The following is a 21,862-nucleotide window of genomic DNA, read 5'->3' on the forward strand; positions in this document are numbered from 1 at the left end:
AAGTACTAAGTTATGAAGATGTCATGAGTAAGTTTGTGAAGATCTCATAGATATGGAATTCATGTACAAGATTGCTGAAATACAATGTATATCACCTCATGCTTTGTTCCTTGGAATGTGAATAAATTAACTGGCCAGTGTCCAAATTGAGTCATGACTCTTTTGGATGAATCAACGTGACTTGTTAGCTCCTCGTCAATACATTGTTTCTAACTTATTCACAAGCGACAAATGAGTTGACGAAATAACAACTAGAAGGGTAAAATTGTATTTTTGTAAATCCCATCTAGTTGATGATATTCATGAAGGGTAAATATAGATAGTATTCCATGGATCCACTCATTACAATTAAGTAAAAATCTTGAGTACAAAATATATTCATTTGAACGAGAGATTTCAGTGTAAACTCTTTAGTGGAGTCAGTTGACATTAAGCTAGAACTTGGAAAAGGTTTGTGAACTTTTGAGTCCAAGTATGATGGCTCAAGCTTTGTTCATTTGGATCCATGAGGTCACTACCACAACTCATTAGAGTAGGATTAGTTAAACAAGAAAGCTAAGTCAAAACAAGAACTAGACAAGTTTTACGAAAATTGTCTAAAGGGTAAATTTGTCCTTTTGGACATTAGATGGTATGAATGTCAATTAATAAGTTTTTTGACATTGTCATATGATGACGATAAATTCTAGTCACACGGCCATATTGAAATAGTGGGCCTTGATGATTGAATTTCATTTCATGGAATTTTATGTGAAAATTCTTAATAGGCTTTTCTTATGTTGTCATGAACAAATAAATAAACATCTAGAAGCATGTTCTAGAAGCTCATTTTCGTCCAACCCAAGCAAGAGAAAGAGATTTATTTTATGCATTGATGTATAAAGATATTTGCCAAAAGAAAAAGAGGAAACAATATGGGTGACCAAGGGAGAGAAAAACAAATCCAAGGACTTTGAATGCACATGTTGCACGTCCAAACCCTAAACCCTAAACCCTAAACCCTAAACGCAATTTTTGAGATTGAGAGCTTCTCTCTCAAGTTGTTGTCCGCCCTCCTCTCTCTCTTGAATCTCTTCTTGTTCTTTAGTTTTGGCACCTAGGTCCTCATTAGACCTAACTTTTTGGTTTAGCTCTTTGGCTCATAGACTAGTTCTTGAGTCATAGTGTTTAAAAGTGCCCACCCACTAAATCCAACATAAACTCTAAAGACTCTAGTAGTAGAAACTTTCGTGGTTGCTCACAGGTTCAAGAAGATTAGTGGGAGAGGCGAGCTGAGTAGGGAGACGAGCATTTCAACCTTCCCAAGGCTTCTCAATGTTCAAGCTCCATTCAAGGTTGGTACCGAGTTAAATACTCAAAGTACTTTTAAAATTTTAAATTATATGTTCATGCGCTTTGTCTAGCTAGTAAAAACGTTTTACGAGTTTTAATTTTTTTTTATATTCTGCCGCTTGCTAGAAGCGATAAATCTTTTATTAATCCTAGATCTATTCCAACGCTAGGTACTTTCACCTTTCTTCTTGTGACTTGAGCTTCTTTTGGTCAGCGTCCTGACCTTCATTGTGTTTTGCAGCTTCCTCGTCCAGAGCGAGGGCTCGGGCGCGCTTGGTGAGATCTTCTCGATACTCGAGGGCATTGGCAGTGACTCGTTCTTGGATCGCAGCGTGGAACATCGAGAAGAAATCCGATGTCGATTGCTTGGTCCCCACACTTCTTTGAAATGACCCTCATCCTCGGCACCTCCGGATGCATATTCGGACTCGAAGCGTGCAAACTCGATGATCGAGGTGGAGGCCTTGGAGGTCAAAGGGGAATTGTTCTTAGGGCCTTCAAGAGTCACCTTTGAAGGTGTGGATGTTGGAATTGATCTAGGGTTTAAGAAAAAGTTTAACGCTTCGGTAAGCGGCGGAATTTTAAAAATTTTCTTTTACAAGTAAAACAGTTTTTACTAACCTAGACAAAGAGCAAGCACATGTAAATAAAAAACTAATATGAGCATAAAAGATTACTAACCTTTTGGAAGCTTGAACGTTGAGAAGCTTTTGGAAAAGGTTGCAACGTTCGTCTCCCCTCGCAGCACGTCTCTCTTCCTCCCTCGGCAACTCGAGCAACCACGAAAGTTTCTATCACTAAATCACTCGAGAGAAAAGGAATTAGTGTGTGGGCACTTTTAAACACTACGAATTAAGAACGAGTCTTGAAGTCGAAGAGCTAAACTCTAGGTCAAATGAGGACCTAGGTGCCAAAACAAAAAAAAACGAAATTGAATAGAGAGAGAGAGAGAGGAGTCGGCCAAGTCTAGAGAGAGAAGCTCTCAATCTCTAAAACTTTGGATGAATGAAATGTGAAGAATAAGGCTTTTATTTATAGGAGAGGTCTCACCTTCAATAAGGTAGTTTCCTCTTCTATAGAATATCACATATTCATGAGCAAATATTGCCTCCTTCCCACTTATGTCACACGGCCAAGGCAGCCTTCTAGAAGGCTTGGATTTGTTTCCTTTTTTGTTCCTTGCCTTGCCTTTGACTCACTTGGCCGAAATTCCTATTGCCATACATAGGAAATTTGTTTCCTCTTTTTCTTTTGGCAAGTATCTTGATACATTCATGCACAAAATATTCTCTCATTCTCCTGGGTAGTAGGCGCCCAACATGTTCTAGAAAGGCCTTCTAGAAGCTTTTCCATTTATTCATGACAACATGAAAAAGGCCCATTAAGAATTTTCAATAAAATTCTTATCAAATGAAATTAATCCACAAGGCCCAATAAATCCAATTTTGGCCGAGTGATGCATGTCATCAAATGACCATGTCAAAAAAATTTATTGACATTCATTTCATCATATGTCTCAAAGGACAAAAATACCATTTTGACAATTTTCACAAAACTTGTCTCGTTCTTGTTTTGACTTAGCTTCTAGTTTAACTATTCATACTCGATGTGATTCGTGACAGTGACCTCATGGATCCAAATGAACAAAGCTTGAGCTAAACACTTGGACTCAAAAGTTCACAAACCTTTTCCAAGTTTAGCTTAATGTCAACTGACTCCACTAAAGAGTTGACACTGAAAATCTCTCGGTTCAAATGAATTTATTTTCTACTCAAGAATTCAACCTAATTGTAATGAGCGGATCCACATAATATTATCAGTTTTTACCCTTCATGAATATCATCAGCTAGTCGGGATTTACAAAATTACCATTTTACACTTCTAGCTGTTATTTCCTCAACTCCTTTGTCGCTTGTGAACAAGTTAGAAACAATGTATTGACGAGGAGCTAACAAGTCACATTGTTTCATCCAAAAGAGTCAAGACTCAATTTGGACACTGGCCAGTTCATTTATTCACATTCCAAGGAACAAAGCATGAGGTGATATACATTGCATTTCAGCAATCTTGTACATGAATTCCATATCTATGAGAACTTCACAAAGTTACTCATGAAATTCTCACAACTTAGTATTTCACCAATAGGTCTTGTTCGGAATCATATAGTGAGTCCGAACTCTGACTTTCTCAAATGAGAATACGTAAGCTGTGAAATGGCATGTCTCATTTCAGGATTAAGGTAAGCACGATGCAATTCATACGTAGTGACTTCGAGACATAAGAGGTTAAATGGTTTGTTCTTATCTTGTCTCTAGAAGTGCACTGGTCAATTCAGTACATTCGGAAGATACCTAGAAGAACTATAGAGTCTCCAACTCTCAATGCCTCATAACCAGACATCATAGATTCTTCTAACAATCATACTGAGGTTAATAGTCTTTTGACCCTTAGATTGCGAATGTATCGTTTTAAGCAAACTACGAAGAGTTTGTTCATGCAAATCTACATTTGTCTCTTCGTAAGTTGTTAGGTTTGTTTATGGACTAAAGACTAATGTTTTATCATAAAGCTTCAAACAGACAAGGAAGAATGAATGAACGTTTCAACTTTTTATTAATGAATAAGCAATTACAAGCAAGAGTCTTCATGAGAATTTATTACATCAAATGTACAAAATAAAGACTACAACTCTTCTTGTGGGCACCATTGACAACAGTGGAAGAGCATCGTGTCGAGCAACGATGTAGAGTTCTTCTGCAATGGCATCTTTGATGCCCAAGGGTTTCCTCTGTTTGTCTAATCGCATCCCTTAACGACAGTTCTGCTTTTGCTGACTTGCTCTTCTGATCACTTTAGGTACTTACACGTGCGACCCGGGAAGAGAAGATTCTACATGACCTCATTCAGCGCATGGGACTCGTACATGAGGAGCTTGCTCAAGCGAAATCTAAGCTAACTCAGGCCGAGCGGGGTTCTCACTCAAGGGCAGAGTTTACGAGTATTCGCGAGTAGCTTCAAGAGACTCGGGTGGAAATAGGAATCATCCAAGACCGGTGTGATCGTGCCCAGTCAGTGGTGGTGAGGATTGCGGGAAATTTGACTATACAGCGGCAAGGTCTCGAAGTGGTGACTCGGTCTACGGAAGTCTTCCCGAGCAAGGTGCATGACCTTCGGCGCAAGTTGGACACCGGGCGGATGAGGTGAGCATCATACAGGGCCAGCTTGTGTCGAGCGAGGCTGCCTGTGTATGGGTGGAGCGCGAGCGCGATTCTTTGGCGGAATAGGTTGCTCGACTGACTGTGGAGAAGGCCACAATGGAGCAACTTGCGCCTAAATTGCAAGACGGCTTTGATGTCGGGGTTGAGGAGGCTAGGCGCGCTGCAGCGATGGAGTATCAGGAAGCTACCATGGCCGAGAATGTCTCTCGGGGGATCACTTTCTTCTTTTTTTTTATTCTCTATTCCCGCCGCTTGATGGGGTCGAGCATTCTAGTGGCGGAGATGAACATGTCGACTTTGAGTAGTCATTTTTTTTTTCTGTGCAAGTCTTTAGTGCATCATTTCCTTTAGGAATTTCTTTTTTCAGTGCACTTGTATTAGCGCTCGCTATTTAGGATTTTTCCCTTTTCGGCGCACTTTCATTAGCACTTATTTTTGTAAGAATTCTGGAGCAGTTGCTCCCTTATATGAAATATATTTTGCTTTCGAGTTCGAATGCTTTCTTTTTATGATCTTTTGAATAAGTCTGCTTGTTTTGATCTTCGGCGCGCGCTCTCGTTCTGATTAGCCATGGCGTATTTTGGTAGACACGCGTCCCTGTCGATTGTTTTGACAAGTCTTCTACCTTGGCATGATTCGACTCTCATTTCCTTAGCAATTGTGTTGGCATGTTAGCCTTTGCGGTGGTTTGGCATGAGACATGCGAACCGATGTATGACTCGCGTCCTTGTTACTGGGCGAACGTGCAGCTCCTTTTGGTTGGGATGAGTCTATCGCAATGTCGCGATGACGCGGACGTGCCGTGTTTGGTGACTTTGACTATGTCGCGATTGGCAACTTAGTGCGTCATGTAAGACGGCTTATGTTGTGCATAGTGTAGTGACTCAGGTGCGTCTTATGGTGGCTTTAAGCGCGTCGTGGTTAGACTTCTTAAGTGCGCCTTATGGTGGCTTTGGTTCGCCTAATATGGCTTAGGGTGCGTCGTGGTTAGACAGCTTAAGTGCGCCTTATGCCAGCTTAGGGTGAGTCATGGTTAGACGACTTAACTGCGTCATGGTTAGAAAGCTTTGGTGCACCTTATGGCGGCTTAGGGTGCATCGTGGTTTGACGGCTTAAGTGCGCATTATGGCGGCTTAAGTTACGTCGTGGTTAGATGGATTTGGTACGCCTTATGGCATCTTAGGGTGCATCGTGGTTAGATAACTTAAGTGTGCCTTATGGCGGCTTAGGGTGGTCATGGTAGACGGCTTAAGTGCACGTTATGGCGTCTTAGGGTGCGTCGTAATTAGACGGATTAAGCCTGAATCTCTTGGATACCTTACAACACGCCGCAGAGGCATCTTAGGGTGCCCCGTGTATGGCGACTTTAGCCTACATCTCTTAGATGTCCTACAGCGCGCCGCAGAGGCGTCTTAAGATTCAGCCTGTATCTCTCGGATGTCTTACAGCGCACCGCAGAGGCGTCTTAGGGTGTGCCGTGTATGACGACTTTAGCCTGCATCTCTTGGATGTCTTACAATGTGTCGTGGACGTGTTTTAGGGTTCGCCGTGTATGGGAACTTTAGCCTACATCTCTTGGATGTCTTCCAACGCGCCGTAGAGGCGTCTTAAGGTGCACCGTGTATCATAACTTAAGTCCTTATTCCCATTTTTGTTCGGGTTGAGACTAAAGGTTTTGTTTTGGTGGAGCGTATTTTCTTGAGGATCTCCTTACCATTGCCGATCTCACTAGCCCCCCAAGTTTTCGATTTTACAAGCGTTATTTTGATGACTGAAAAACTTTGATAAAGTGGATTTTGAAAGGAAAACCTCGAACTTTATTAATATTGCGAAAATTTGAAATCCTAAAACATTGGCTTGTAGGCCTTATTGAATTTGGAAAAATAAAAACAGTCCGTGTACTCGATGTTCCCTTTTGACGAGCTTTACCGATCAGGTGCTCAGTTCGGACTGCATTAGGTTAAGCTTGGAAATACGGGCACAACTTTTTAGCTGCCATCACGAGAGCTAGAGAAAGTTTCTTAGTCTTGGTGTAGCACGTTTTAGCATCAAGTAAGGCCTTGCTCACATAGTAGATCGGCCATTGGGCCTTATCTTCTTTGTGGATCAGAACGACACTTTCTGCTCTTTTAGAGATGGCGAGGTAGATATAAAGCATCTCGCCTTTTTTTGTTTGGAAAAGAATGGTGGGGACCAGAAGTAGGCCTTCATCTTCTTCGCTTTGAACGTCGGTCCACTCATAGTCGTCCGTCTTCTTTAAAGCTTTGAAGAGCGATTGACACTTGTCGGTTGTCTTTGACATAAAGCGCGTCAGAGCAGCAATCCTACCAGTTAGGGTTTGCACCTCTTTGACTCGTCTTGGAGACTTCATTTCAAGGAGTGCCTTGATCTTTTTGGGATTTTCTTCTATCCCTCGCCGGCTGACAATGTAACCCAGGAATTTTCTGGATTCGACCCTGAACACACATTTGTTGGGGTTAAGCTTCATCATGTAGTGACGGAGGATTGTGAACATCTCCCTTATGTCCTGTACGTCATTCGTTGCCTGTAGGCTTTTAACGAGCATGTCGTCCACGTACACTTCAATAGTCTTGCCGATTTGATTGCCAAAGATCTGATTGACCAATCGTTGGTAAGTAGTTTCCGCATTCTTAAGGTTGAAAGCCATGACCTTATAACAATAAAGACCTCGATCGATGAGAAATGTTGTCTTAATCTGATCGGGCTCACGCATGCGAATCTGGTTGTAGCCCGAATAGGCGTCCATGAAGCTCAGGAGTTCACGACAAGCTATGGCATCGACCAGTTGTTTGATATGCGGGAGTGGGAAGCAGCCCTTAGGGCAGACTCTGTTAAGATCTTTGTAATCTATGCTAATATGCCACTTCCCATTAGGGTTTTTCACCATCACCATTTCGGCGACCCACTTGGTGTACTTAGCTTCTCGGATGAAGTTTGTGGTGATAAGTTTCTCGACCTCATCTTTTATGGCTAGGTATCGTTCTGGGTTGAACATTCGTCTAGCTTGCACTTTTTCAGTGATGGTTTTGCCATCATTGAACCGGTGCACTATGACCTTGGGGTCAATTCCAGGCATGTCCGCATGAGTCCACGCGAAGACATCCTTAAATTCTTGGAGGAAGGCAGCAAGTTGAGTCTTGATGGCGAGTGAAAGTTGGACGCTAATCTTAACAACCTGGTCAGGTTTGGATTTGTTTAGCGTGACTGATGTGAGATCTTCGGAGGTTTTGACGTCAAGCCTCTCGATTTTGTCTCGAGAGTCGAGTTCTCCGAACATCCTTGCATCCTCTAAGTCGCATGGATAATCATCTTTCAATTGAAAGAATGTGTTAACCATTTTCCGATAGATTTGCCATCAACTCCTTGGATGTAGCATATCCTGGCCTAGGATTGATCACCGGCCATGATGTTGATTCCCTCTTCGGTTGGGAATTTCACCAGTAGGTTGTATGTGGGGGTAATACCCATTAGTCTTTTCAACGTGGGTCGCCCAATGATGACATTGTAGAGCGACTCCTGATAAATCACTAGAAAGTGGACCATGTGAACGACTTCGATACCTCCTGGAGTTTCGAAGGTGACCGGTAGATCGACGATGTCTTCGGTCATGACTTTCCGCAGTGAACCCGAATAAGGGTGTTTGGGTTGGAGTTGGGTGCAGCCCCCCGAGCTTCCTGCACTCTAGGGTGGTTTTGAAGATTATGTCGGTAGCATTTCCGTGGTCGATGAGAACCCCCTTGACCAGGTAATTAGCCACCAGGCTTTGAGAACTATCGCGTCATTGTACGGATGCACAACTCGCTTGGCCCATTCGTTGGTGAAGTACATCATCTCGTGAGGCACGGACAGAGGTTCCTCGTAGGGGAGGTTGATGTGCTTAGCTGTATCTTCTGGAGACGTGGTCCTTAGGAATTTTTTCCATTGTCGGGCTAAATCCCCACCTTGCGGACAACCCAGTATGGTGGTCACAATGTGTGGTTGTGGATTGCTTGTGGCGGTAGTCGTGGTTCGGTGGCAGTAGCAGTTGTTCCCCCTCTTTTGCTAGACTGTGGTAAAACGAACTCTTTCAGCTCACCCCGTTGGATCAGAGCCTCGATTTGCCTTTTGAGATTATAGCATTCGGAGATCAGGTGACCGTATTCCTGATGGAACTCACAATATCTAGACCGGTCGCGAGTCGCGGGGTATTTTTTCATTGGAACCGAGGAGGTGAATTTATCACGCACCAATGCTAGGATTCGATCCGGTGTTGTGTTCAACGGTGTGAACGCTGAGTAACCCTTGAAGTCTTCCACTAGTCGCGGATTCTGGGGCATCGGAGGTTGGGTATCGGAAGCCTGACTCCCTTTGTTTCGCCTTTTATGGGAGTCGTCTTGCTCGTGGCTAGGTTCGTCTCGGCGGCGAGAGCTTTGATTGTTGCTCTTGCGGTCATCGAGGTAATCTTCGACTCCCATGAAGTTCTTGGCTCTAGTTACTAACTCGGCCATAGTAGAAGGGACATGGCCGATGGTGGACTTTAGGAAGTCGCTGATGCGTAAGCCTTCAATGATTGCGGCGATTGCATCACTGTCATCAAAGTGGTCGACCTTATTCGATTCTTCGGTGAATCGGACGAGGTATCGTTTAAGAGATTCGCCACTCTCTTGCTTGATTGACCACAAGTATATCTTGGTCTTCTTTTGTACCATAGATGTAGCGAAGTATGCTAGGAATGTGTCTTTCAAGTCTTTGAATGATTGGATGCTTCCCGGCCTAAAGCTCTTAAACCACTCGAAGTCGGGTTCGGCAGGGATAAGACTAAAAGCTTGGCACATGGCACCAGGAGCGACACCTTGCATCATCATCCAAGTTTCGCAATGCTGGATATGGTAAGCGGGATCCGTTTTCCCATCATAAGGAGCGAGGTTCTGGAGTTTGAAATTTCCCGTGCATACCTCGGCCAATATTTTGGCTGTGAAAGGCGAGGAATTCTCCTCGACAACCCCGTAGGCGCTTTTGCCTACGCCGTATTCTCGGAGGTCACGCACTTCATTTCAAAGATTATGTATTATGGTGACGACATCGAGACCTATAATCGGAGTTATCCTTATTCGGGAGGAGTCACCTATCACCTTTCATTCGACCCTTGATCCGTGCGGCGATTCTCGTTTGTTGGAGTTGGCAGAGGGATGTTTGGCCGAGAGCTTAGTAGCTCTCTAAGGTCTTTGCCATGCTCATTGTGCTAGGCGGTAAGACGATCCCTAAATTTGGGTTCACAACAAGAAGGTGCAAGCTCCATCTAAGACGTCGCGCTCTTTGCATGCTCTGATTTTCTGCAACGTTTTCCTATTGACAAAATCGGTCACGGGTCGAACGTCGGGAATTCCCTTCTCGAGAAGCTGCATGTGCATCCCTCGTCTTAGGTGAAGGGTCCGAAGGAACGGCTTCATTCACGGCGGGGAGTTCCCCGTCCTTAGTGAGAGAAGTCTCGATACCTCTGAATTCTCGAGGCCTTCATAATCAAGGTCGCGTTTGCGACTTTCCTCATTGAGGTTTTTGGGTTCTCATTGATGATTATCGTATCATCCATAAGTCTTTTTGTAGCTAGTCGGATGTAATACCTTGCATTTTCCTCCATTAGTCAGCGAATATCCTCCTCCATCTCTTTGATGCGGTCGTCCCGGCTATCCGGAGATGGAGATGGTGAGCGAGGTCGAGCTCTCTTCAGGGAACGACTCTTTGTCACCATGCGCTCGGGAGCTGATGTAGCGAGGGGTTATCGGAAAGATGAACACGCTAAGTTTTGGGCAACAATGACGTTGACTTTTTTTTTATTTATCAAAAGCAAGCTGAGCCAAAAATAAAGCTCTTGTCTCCTATACATATAGGAATCGATCAAGGAGAGAGAGAGAGAGAGAGAGAGCATAAATAGATTGTCCAAAAAAGGAAGCAAATCACCACAAACGGGAAGAAAATAATATAAAATAAAGAGAGCAAATATAAATAATAAATGCTAAAATAAAAGCCTCCAAGTAGCCCCGAATAGCGCCAGTAACAGCAGCAAGAATTCTGGAATTCCCATGCACGCCATGCATACTTCATTTCCCAGCTTGTCGGTCCCACGCCTCCATAAATGTGAGCCCTAACCCTAAGCACCATCATTCTCCCGGGGGTCTGCGAAATTCGTCCCTGAATTTTCGCCAACGTCGTCGTCGGAATTGTCACCCGTGTAAAGGCGGAGGTGCTTGACGTTAAAAATGTCTGCCGTTCCAATGTGACTTGGCAGCTTCAAGTGGTAGGCGTTAGGATATATCTTCTCGATGACTTCCACCGGATCGATAGTCTTTGGCTTTAGCTTATTATCCTTGGTAAGGACGGCCCACACGAAATCCCCGACCTCGAACTTGACGGAACAACGCTGGACATCGGCGGAGCGCTTGTATTTTTCGGTGGTCGCTTGGAGTGTCATCACCATTTGGCGGTGGATGTCATGGAGCTGCGTGATGAAGTCCGCCGCGTCCTCATGGGGGAAATGAGGGGCGGGAACATGCGCGAGGTCTAAGGGGCAGCGCGGAATGATTCTGTACACAACCCGAAACGGAGTAAGACCGGTCCTTCGGTTGACAGCTTGGTTGTGAGCAAACTCCGCCTGGCAAAGCTTCAAATCCCACGTCCGGATAGCGTCCCCGACAAGACAACGCAAGAGGTCACCGAGGGAATGGTTCACAACCTCGGTTTGGCCATCGGTTTGTGGGTGGTACGCACTACTAAAATCAAGTCGGGTGTTCGCTAGGCGCCAAAGACTTCTCCAGAAATGGCTCAAAAATCGAGTGTCACGATCGGACACAATTATTGATGGAAGACCATGGAGCTGGTAAATCTCGTGGAAAAACAACCCGGCTACATGGACAGCATCAGAGGTCTTCTTGCAAGGGACAAAGTGAGCCATCTTCGAAAAACGATCAATGATGACAAAGATGGAATCATGACTGCATGCCATACGGGGTAGACCGAGAACAAAATCCATGCTAATATTAGCCTAAGATGGAGTCGAAATCGGCAAAGGCATACACATCCCGACATTGGTGGCTCTGTCTTTGGCGACATGACAAGTGCGGCACCGATCCACAAAACGCGCCACTTCCTTCCGCATGGAGGGCCAAAAATACGAGGCAGCCACTAGATGAAGAGTGCGGTCGCGGCCAACGTGCCCCTCGTTGTGAAGATCGCTGATAATTTTGAGCCGCATGCTTCCTTATAGAATGCACAATTTACCGCGAAAAAATAAGAAGCCTTCTGACCAAGAAAAATCCAACTGCTCGCCCGCGTTAAGACGCTCAATAATCATGGAAAAGAAAGGATCCGTCGTGTAGTGCTCGGTCAAGACATCAAAGCCCAGAGTTGCGACCCGAATTTTGGTGAGAAAGGCATGGCGGAGGCTCAAGGCATCGGCCACGCGGTTAAGAACCCCGGCCTTGTGCTTAATAGAAAACGTAAATTGTTGTAAAAACGCGATCCAAGAAACATGACGAGAAGATACCTTGTCTTGAGTCCCGAGGTGTTTGCGTGCGTCGTGATCGGTATAGAGCACAAACTCCCTATGGAAAAGGTAGTGCCTCCAATGATGGACCGCCCGAACAATTGCGTAGAACTCCACGTCATAAGTGTTATATCGAGACTTTGGCCCGGAGAGTTTCTCGCTAAAGTAGGCAACTGGTCGACTCCCTTGACTATGAACGGCGCCAATGCCGACTTTTGATGCGTCGCTATGTAGCAAAAATGACTGGGAAAAATCCGGGAGCACAAGAATCGGAGCCGAAGTGAGCTTGGTCTTGATCATCTCAAAAGAGTCCGCGGCTTGAGAAGACCAAATGATACACCCCGATTTAATGCTCTCAATGATCGGCGCCATGATCGAACTAAAGTGCGAAATAAAGCGGCGATAGAACGAGGCAAGACCGTGAAAACTCCGAACCTCCATAATCGTACGCGGGGTAGGCCAAGACGCCACGGCGTTGACTTTCGATTCGGCCACACTCAATCCCTCGGCCGAAACGACATACCCGAGAAATTCCACGCGGTCGGTGAGAAAAACACACTTCGCGGCGGCGACATAAAAAGTGTGGCTGCAAAAAACGGATAGAACCTCTCGGAGATGTTGCACATGATCCTCGGGATTAGCACTATAAATCAAAACATCATCGAAATAGACGACAACGAATTTACTGGTAAACGGGTGGAGTGATTGGTTCATGACTCGCATAAAAGTACTTGGCGCATTAAGAGCCCGAACGACATGACGAGTCACTCGTAGAGACCTTCACGAGTTTTAAAAGCGGTATTCCACTCATCGCCAGGTCGGATGCGGATTTGGTGGTAACCGCTCTTCAAATCCAATTTTCTAAAAATTCGAGCACCGCTCAACTGGTCAGAAGATTGTCGAGCCGCGGAATAGGAAAAGGGTAACGAACCGTGATCTTATTAATGGCGCGGCTATCCACACACATGCGCCACGTTCCGTCTTTTTTTGGCGTGAGGAGTGCGGGAACCGCGCAAGGGCTTAGGCTATCACGGATGTGACCTTTTTGGAAGAGGTCTTCGACTTACCTCTGGAGTTCTTCGTGCTCAACCGGGCTCATTCGATAGTGGACTCGATTCGGAAAAACTGCGTCGGGCACGAGATCGATCCGATGTTGGATGTCTCGAAGCGGCGGGAGCGTGGCCGGCAGCTCGGACGGGAAAACATCGCAGAAATCCTCGAGGAGAGGTTGGGCCGCATCTGGGATCGGGGAAGGTTTTGCCGAGGAGGACGAAAACGACACCTGTTTCTGTCATTTCTTCTTCAAATTCGGCCCGAGAAAGCAAAGTGGCAGCGGGCCGGCGACTCTGGGTTGTCGCGGGGTTGGACGGCAATAACACGATTTTCTTTCTGCTGAAGAGAAAGCTATAGGTGTTCGCGAGACCGTCATGCATCGCGTGTCTGTCGAATTGCCATGGCCTACCAAGCAACAAGTGACAAGCATCCATTGAAACAATATCGCACATAATAGTATCTTTATACGTGCTGCCAATGGAAAAGCTCACCAAAACTCGTTTTGACATGGTGACGTCGGTGCCGGTTTGGAGCCAATCAAGCTTATATGGCTTCGGGTGCTTCTCCGGATTGAGGCCCAATTTGGTGACGACTTCCTCGGCCACCACGTTTTCACAACTCCCGGAATCAATTACGAAGCGGCACACTTTTTCGCCGATGGCGCACGAAGATTGGAAAATATTATTCCGGAGCAAACCGTCGTCACGGACCGGAGGAGATAGAAAACTCTTCTGTACCACAAGAGCATGATCCACATCGCCCGCCACTTCTTCGACATCGTCATCGGGCTCGACATCATCGTCATAAATCGGGTCACCAAATAATTCTTGGGCGTCGTCTGTAAATAACTCGGGTCTAGTGTTCTTAGGACAAAAATTGCGACGATGAGCCGATTCACCACAACCGAAGCAATGGATTCCACCCCCGACGTTGGGAGGGGCTGTCGCTGGAGCTCTGGGTAAGGCGGGATGCGCGACTGGATTCACGTGCGGAACCGGAAGTGCGGTGGCGGGGCCGCGGTTGGGTGGGACTGTCGTGGGCGAATTGTAATTGCGTCTCGACTGCTGACGCTCAATGGCAAGGGCACGTTGATGGGCTTCAGCGACCGTGAGCGGGTCAAACATATTTAAAACGTCCTGGATAGCAACGCGCAATCCCCCGATGTAGGGGGACACCGTTTGTTCTTCGGTCTCTGCGATGTCATTCCGAACAAGGAGCATGAAAAAATTGGTGGAATAATCGGTCACGGATTTCTTACCTTGCCGGAGATTTCGCAAACTCTGGTAAAGGGTACGGGCGTAATTATACGGGAGGAACGCGGCCTTCATATGCTTCTTCAATTTATCCCACGACACTAGTTTTTCCTTCCTCATCCGAGCACGTCGAGTCTTTGTCAAAGTCCACCATGCGGCAGCTCAGCCACGGAACCGGGTGGTGACGAGGGGTGCACGCCGAGCGTCGGGAACCGCCTTGAAGTCGAGCACTTCTTCCACCGCCACGATCCAATCTAAAAACTCCTCCGCATTCACGTTCCCGTGAAACTCGAGAATATCCATACAGAACGCCGATTCCCATCGTGTGTTGTTCTCGAGTCCATCCGCGTGCGGCCTCGGCGAACGGCCCAAAAGGGTTATCGTCGTTGTCGTTTTCGGCTCCATCACGAGCGACGGGGGCACCGGGCGTTATTGGAGAAGCGCCTCCATCGCTTTGCTGAGCTCGTCCAATCGTCGATGAACACCGGCGAGATCTTCACGTCGATTAACATCGTCCAAATCAGCCTCCTGGACTCCTCCACGTCGGTTTCTACGCACCATGGAAGGGATCAGAATGGCTCTGATACCAACTGATGTAGCGAGGGGTTATCGGAAAGATGAACACGCTAAGTTTTGTGCAACAATGACGTTGATTTTTTTTTATTTATCAAAAGCAAGTTGAGCCAAAAATAAAGCTCTTGTCTCCAATACATATAGGAATCGATCAAGGAGAGAGAGCATAAATAGATAGTCCAAAAAAGGAAGCAAATCACCACAAACGGGAAGTAAATAATATAAAATAAAGAGAGCAAATATAAATAATAAATGCTAAAATAAAAGCCTCCAAGCAGCCCAGAATAGCGCCAATAACAGCAGCAAGAATTCTGGAATTCCCATGCACGCCATGCATACGTCATTTCCCAGCTCGTCGGTCCCACGCCTCCATAAATGTGAGCCCTAACCCTAGCGCGCCATCAGGAGCGCAACAAATACATTTTTTTTCCTAGTAGCATTGTCGGGGTTGTTAACGCCCTCTAAACGCATGGGTGGTTGATTACTCATCTGTTCTCAAGTTTGAGAAAGTGGAGGCTTCAGAAGAAAAGAAGAAGATGATTAGATGGGATTTCGGGCTGTATGAGTCGGGAAGTCCCCTTCTTTTAGCGCCAAAATATTGTCGCACGAAAATGAAAAACGATTTAAAGATTCGGGAGGTTCTACCCAAGGCTGGACCAAGTGACCACACCCGGACCAAGTGTGTGAACTCGTAAGTCTCGAGTTGAGTTTCCTCTTGTCGGAGGCTTTTTTGAGGAGAGAATGAGGTCAATAGGGGGTGTGACTTCGATTCTTATGAGCTGCCTATGTACCACCCGCGTATGTCGAGCGCGGGTCGTGGGAACAAGCCATGTGCACATGTCGAGCGATGGGCACGGGAGCAGACCGCGCATGCACCTGTCGAGTGCGCGGGGGGGGGGGGGGGCGCAGGCTATGTACGCTCCTTCGACGCTTATGGCATGGGGCGCACAACTTACGTTGTGCATGGTTGTGACCTGAGCGAGCGCAGGCTCGCCTTGGGCTCATCTGAAGTGAGCCTAGATGACCTTTTTTGTGGCTCGCCCCGTTGGACCTTTGAATTCGGAATTCGACGCAAGTTGCGCGTAATTTAGTGTTTCAGGTTTTCCGAGTATGATCGACGACACTATCCAAAGGATAGCCAAAGCAAACAACACAAATCGAAGAAAAGATGAAATCTTATGAAAGAAAGTAGTTTGCCGAACGAAAGAAATACAATCCAAAGGCGCAAAACAAAGGCACCACAACCTAACAAAAATAAAATAAAATAAAATGCTACTCCTTGCTAGAAGCCACGTCATTTGAGTTGTCCTTATAAGGGTCGTCATGATCTAGAGCCAGAGGAAGGGAACCATTGACGCCATGTCTTGGGAACTCGGTCGGAAAAAAATCGTGGGTGATAGAAAATTAAGCATTCAGCTCGTTCAATCGATCGTGATAGCACACAACCGATTCCTAAGACTTTAAAGCCACAGCCGCTGGAAAGTCCGCAAACATCTTCAAGACCTTCCTCTTTTGTGCGGCTACCTATTCCCCCAAGCACGGTCTCCCTTGACGCCTCCAAATTCACTTCTAGGTGCGCAACAGTCGCCCTGACCTTAGACTCCATAAAAGATCGATAAACCTCATATCTCGAATTTTTGGCGTCATCCACCTACTCCACTAGCCTCGCATGCTTGTGGCCTTTAAGGTGAAACTCTTGATTAGTCTTCTCAAACAGCGTACGAAGGCCAAAAAGCTCCATCTCGCATGCCTTGTGCTTCTCCTGGAGAGCCGTGAGATCAATGAGGTGGGCGTTGGCAGCCTCCATGCACTCGCTCCGGATGAGAGCACTCTCATCATCTATGTCTTGGGTAACCCACGCCAACTTTAACATGAAGAATTCCATCTCCTCGGTGATATTAGCTAAGTCAGAGCGAAGCCTCCGAAGCTCTCCAGATTTGGAGGAAGAGGCAATCGATTCCCTAGCATGCACCAGCTAAGTCTTCCCATGTTCTAGTTCTCGTCAGGACTCTTGAAGCTTACCCCAAAACCTATCCAGCTCGATCACGTCCACACGTGCATGAAAGCGTAAGTTAAGAGGCTAGACAAGTGCCTACAACCGGGACTAACCCAACATAAGAAGTCTTACACACAGAAAAACTAAGGGTTTCACATAATACCTTATCAACTATCTGGTGATGTGGAGGAAATGATAGTCCCTAGTCACCTCCTTGAGGAGATAATCCATGGAGACTCTTTCGATTATGGAAATCAACTTCCGCTTCAATGCCATAACCACATCCTCAGACTTTGTGATGTAGCAGGTTCAAGGCGCGCCCATTTGGGCGTAAAAGTAGTATCTTTGCTTACCATGGGAGGATTCTAAAAATCCCTGGACTCATGATTAGCAAAGATCGAGGACGTGGACGCACTTCCGGAGAATGGTCACCTCTTGTTACGCACCGGAGGAGGACTCTTGGGCCGCTTGTCGAGCCTTTCTTCTTGTCACCCTTCTTGGTAAACTTTGGGGTCCTTCTTGCTCTTATTTGAGCCTCCGTTTGGGAAGTGGTTTGCCCCGATCTAAAATCTGCATGTTGATCGAGGGAGGAATAAAGTATTTACTCCGTAAGTCATTGATAGATGAAATCACCTAACTCATGACTTTGATATCCGGACAGCCACTTCCTTCGGAGTCTTGACAGCAAGTCCCAACATGGCTGACTCGGGAGCCGATGTCGCATCCGCCATTGTGGAAGCGGGATCCAAGGGAAACCAGTGAATAAGACCATCCAAATAATAGTCCAAAACCACAAACAGGGACTTGGGTCGACCACGCTTCCCTGATCTCGTAGGATTCCCTGCGAGGGGAGGAGGACGACCTGCCTCCAGCGCCTCCGCGACATCCAACCTTCATTCTAGGCCTATGGGCTCACCACATGGGACTTCGTCATCCCAACCTAGAGGGTCGTCACGCGGGACTTTGCTATTGCAACTCAAGGGCTTGTCGTACATGACCTCATTGTCACGACTCAGGGGGTCACCACGCAATACATGCTCACCTAGAATAAGGTAGTCGCTGCGTGCGACCTTGATGTACCCACCCAGGGGTCATCGTTCTGGACCTGCTCACCAAGGTTTGGGGGTCGCGAGACCTCAATACCCTAGGCCAAGAGGTCTCCCTGTAGAGCTATGCTGAAGGGCTCGGCGGGAGAACCCTGCCTGAGGGCTCCACCCGAGGGCTTGCAATGGAGTTCGAGGGGTCTCCCATCTCGAGGCCCGTGGATCTGGACTTCTCGGAACCCTCCCAATTAGATCCAAGCAGCGCGGCCTCTCTCGTGCCACTTTCGATGACAGCGGCGCCACAGACGAGGTCGCCGGGTCGTTCCGACCTAGGCGTGAACGTTGTACCTTGCTCCGCCAACGACGATGAAGGGATTAGTGTCCGCTTTTCTACTCAACAGTCGTTTGTAGCGACGGCCGTCGGTAGTAGGTCCCCAGCCCACGCTCCTCCCAAGGCCACATTCGCCCACTCATTGCTGCCTCCGTCAAGAGTGGTTCGGAGTTTCGCTATCATACCGATAAAGTTTATTTTGTTGTAGGGTGGAGACCTTATAGGCTCCCACATACAAAGTTTCGGGCCCATCGTCAAACAAGCAGTTAAAGGCCATGATGTTAGAGGTTTCACGATGAGAGAAAAAGGGGCGGAAAGAAAATAAAGGATAAAAGAATAATGGGAAAAGGAAAAAAAAAAGTCTCCTTAAAAAGGCCCCCCACCACCAAAAGAGGAAATAAAAAAATTCTTTTTGCGGCTCGCTTTAAATGTTGTCGAAGTCACGGACTGGGTGGCGGAGAAATCATTTGAGGCAAGCTTCACGATAGTTAAAGACTCCTCTGAAGCTGGGGGGTTGGTGTTATAGTGTCAAAATCGGCTCTTGGAAAAAGTCAAAATGCGACGAAATAAGAGGAATAAAATCATTACTCACCGCCACGGGACTAATCTCCAATAACCTTCGAGTGGGACCTGGAAAGGTCTCGCCAGCAAAGGAGTGGAACCCAACCGTCGCATGCAGGCCACGCGAGTCACATGTGGACATACACCAAAGGGCAGGCCTTGCCGGCTTCAAGCGAGACTCGACCTTCAAAGGTATACCCCGTGAGCCGCAGGCCATGCATGGGCGGCCCATTCTCCTTGTCTCGCCATCCACCAAAGGGCAGGCCATGCACGGGCGGCCCCTCCTCCTTGTCTCGCCATCCACGTCGAGACCCAAAGGGCCTTTCAAAAATTGTGCCAAGCACACCCTCAGCCCATATGCCTATAAATATGGGCTTGCTATTGTTCGTGCAAAATTACAAAGTTGGGTTTTGTATTCTTGTTATTGTAAATCACGCATTGTAATAAGCGTTGATCAATCACTTGATGAGTAAGTTGAGTGGAAAGTAAGAGGAGCTCAAACATAGGAGGAGCAAGGGTAAGAATTTATCTGGGTAGTCTTGAACTCTAGGAAACTTGAAAGGTGATCATTTAGAATTGTCCACCAGTGTACTTATTCTACCAAATAGTAAAGTTCTTTTTTTTATTTTTTTTTTATTTTGTTTTTTTTTTCGGGAGTCTTATCCCTCCAAATGTAAACAAGATTGGCCGAATCGAGTTACCAATTCCTTGCGTCATTATTTACAGTTTAATTCGTTGCATCTAATAAATTGTTAAGTGTTGCTTAATTTGGTAAGACATACTAAGGGACATACACCCTTTTTCAAAAACAAACAAAAATCCATAGATGTTTTGTTTAATTTTTAATTCAAAAAATTGACTACATAAGCCACTTAAACTATATGAATTGTAAATTAGCCAACCTTTGGTAAATACTTTGTAAATAGCCAACTTGCATATGTGGCAGCCTATTAACTACCTAAAATATATGTTTGACTGTGTTAAATAAGTCTTTTATTAATCTGTTAATAAATTTACTTGGCTATTTACAAGAAATTAACTAAAGGTGGGCTATATCTCAATCCACTATATAGCTTAATAACCCTTTTTAATTTTACCCATAACATTAAAAAAAAAAAAAAAAAAAAAAAAGGAAACGGACCAGATAACAACATATATATTTAGATATATAGTATTTGACGTCTCGGAAGCATGACTAGCATCCCTCGTACCGTGGTGTCCTGCGAATATGCAGCTGCAGCTTCTCAAGATCCATAGCGATAGTGTAATGCTGCTGAGCCCTCAATCCAAGTACTGTGGTCAAAGGCTCTCTGTCAGTCATTGACGACATAGCCAAGCAAAAATACGTCCTCTTCTGCTTGAAAATACTGCGCCTTTCCATCTCCAAACTCGCTCCTTCTTTAAACTCTAATTTAATGTTCGGAAGCACTCCTTCGAGAGTTGTTTCCACGTTGCCGTGGTAGCATAGCCTGGCTGTGTCGTCCAACATGATTTTTTCTACCCCGTTTTCTTCCAATATTTTTTGGATCCGGTCCTTAATCATATTGAAATAGATTGGAGGAAACCAGGTTTTTTCTGTGCCCGTGTCGAGTACCGCATCATGAAAGCGGACTTTCAGGACATCGTTGCCGATCATTATGCGAGTCAGAGTTACTGAGTAGATTCCGTGAAAGGCCTTGTTGATATTAAGAGGCGTCTTTTGTCCAACCCAGTCCATATCATCGAAGCGCACCTATTGGCCCGGACAAATTCAGAACAGAATACGAAATTAGAAAATTAGAAAATAAAATCAAAAGAATTATCTAAAACTAAAAATTAATTTAGTCGAGAAAGTGTGAAAGAGATAACCTGTGCCCTGATTTCATAAACAGAATCGAGATCTCCTATACAGTAAGAAAATTTGGGTCCATTAGATATCTGATCCAAGAACGACCGAACTTCGAACCCTAATCCAAACACCCCCTGGAATAGCGGATCTATGATATCCTTTTTATCCACCCTGTCTCCGGGGGTCGAGTTGAGTGTCCTGAACGAAGTGGTGCACCCGATGACCGGTCTAAACGGGAGAGTTTGTGTCTGACCGCCAGGTTCCAGAAATGTCACCTTCTCGGTTATTAAGTATCCGTTCAACATGTGTGAATCGTAAAAGGTTGTGAAAGTACAATACTGTGCTCTATCTGCATCGCAGACGTCATCAGCCTCTTGCCCGCATTCATTATCGTAGCACATCACTCTCTTCACCGTGGAAGAATCGTATGGTCTGAATGGTGGCATTTGACACGCAGTGCAACCACCGCAAAAGACCCAGATTTTTCTGCTTCCGGTGTCGAAGATCGCCAGCTAAGGGACAGGTGGTTCGCCGATCGTGAAGTTGATGAAGAACAAGGCATCGTCGTTCGGGATGAGATCTGCTACGAGCTCCTCGGGGGCATAGCTTTTGTAATTCCGGAGTGGAGTGTTTGGGAAGGCAATGCTGCTGTGAATAAGGTTTATTGCTTTGGCCTTTCTGGTATTATTACTGGTTATGGAGTGAGTGAAGTTTGAAATAAAAAGTAAAAAGCAAGCAATCACAGAGAGGAGTTCCATGGGTAAGTTTAGAGTATTAGGCTGTAGGTGTATGGCTATAGCATGGTGTACGTTACGATATTTAGTTGAGGATTCACATATGTTTCAATGTGTGACCAAACAGAAACAAACTCAGGGTATTTGTGTCTTTGTATGCATAAACTCCAACCGAATTGTAATGACCTAACTAAATAGCTTTCATGAAAATTATACCATGTTATTTTAGTATCATGCAAACAACTCTTTAACTTAACTACGCAAAATGTGTGAATTATATAGTCACACCATCTCTATTCTAATCACAATGTATTTTTCCTGACACTAAACATATTCTTTCTCACAAATAACCATATAATTAATTACCATTAATCGCAAACATACGTACTAAAAAAGTTTT

At 45.6% G+C, this 21,862-nt stretch overlaps 2 protein-coding genes across 2 annotated transcripts; both read right to left on the reverse strand.

The window, feature by feature from the left end:
* Nucleotides 1-11,589: 11,589 nt before the first annotated feature.
* Nucleotides 11,590-14,516, reverse strand: LOC149395120 (uncharacterized). The gene is made up of 4 exons (XM_089614224.1): nucleotides 13,373-14,516; nucleotides 13,158-13,329; nucleotides 11,852-12,733; nucleotides 11,590-11,779 (listed from the first exon to the last, which is right to left on the reverse strand). Exons 1-4 carry the CDS (start codon nucleotides 14,514-14,516, stop codon nucleotides 11,590-11,592), a joined length of 2,388 nt encoding a protein of 795 aa, XP_089470350.1.
* A 5,579-nt stretch (nucleotides 14,517-20,095) lies between these two features.
* Nucleotides 20,096-21,174, reverse strand: LOC149395121 (aspartyl protease UND-like). Its single transcript, XM_089614225.1, has 2 exons — nucleotides 20,749-21,174; nucleotides 20,096-20,632 (listed from the first exon to the last, which is right to left on the reverse strand). Exons 1-2 carry the CDS (start codon nucleotides 21,172-21,174, stop codon nucleotides 20,096-20,098), a joined length of 963 nt encoding a protein of 320 aa, XP_089470351.1.
* Between the last annotated feature and the right edge of the window lie 688 nt (nucleotides 21,175-21,862).

The sequence above is a fragment of the Urtica dioica genome, chromosome 5 (assembly GCF_054948205.1).
Source record: "Urtica dioica subsp. dioica isolate 48M chromosome 5, U.dioica_male_clone48M_v1_H2, whole genome shotgun sequence".
NCBI classification, from domain to species: domain Eukaryota; kingdom Viridiplantae; phylum Streptophyta; class Magnoliopsida; order Rosales; family Urticaceae; genus Urtica; species Urtica dioica.

Bases quoted from the DNA above. Each gene is read 5' to 3' on its own strand.
- LOC149395120 (XM_089614224.1), bottom strand. From the start codon at position 14,516: ATGAGGAAGGAAAAACTAGTGTCGTGGGATAAATTGAAGAAGCATATG. The intron at 13,330-13,372 runs GTGTCGTTTTCG...CCCCGATCCCAG, and splicing joins AGAAGAAATGACAGAAACAG to ATGCGGCCCAACCTCTCCTC. The intron at 12,734-13,157 runs GTAAGTCGAAGA...TTTGATTTATAG, and splicing joins GAGCACGAAGAACTCCAGAG to TGCTAATCCCGAGGATCATG.
- LOC149395121 (XM_089614225.1), bottom strand. From the start codon at position 21,174: ATGCCACCATTCAGACCATACGATTCTTCCACGGTGAAGAGAGTGATG. The intron at 20,633-20,748 runs GTTATCTCTTTC...CCGGGCCAATAG, and splicing joins TTTATGAAATCAGGGCACAG to GTGCGCTTCGATGATATGGA.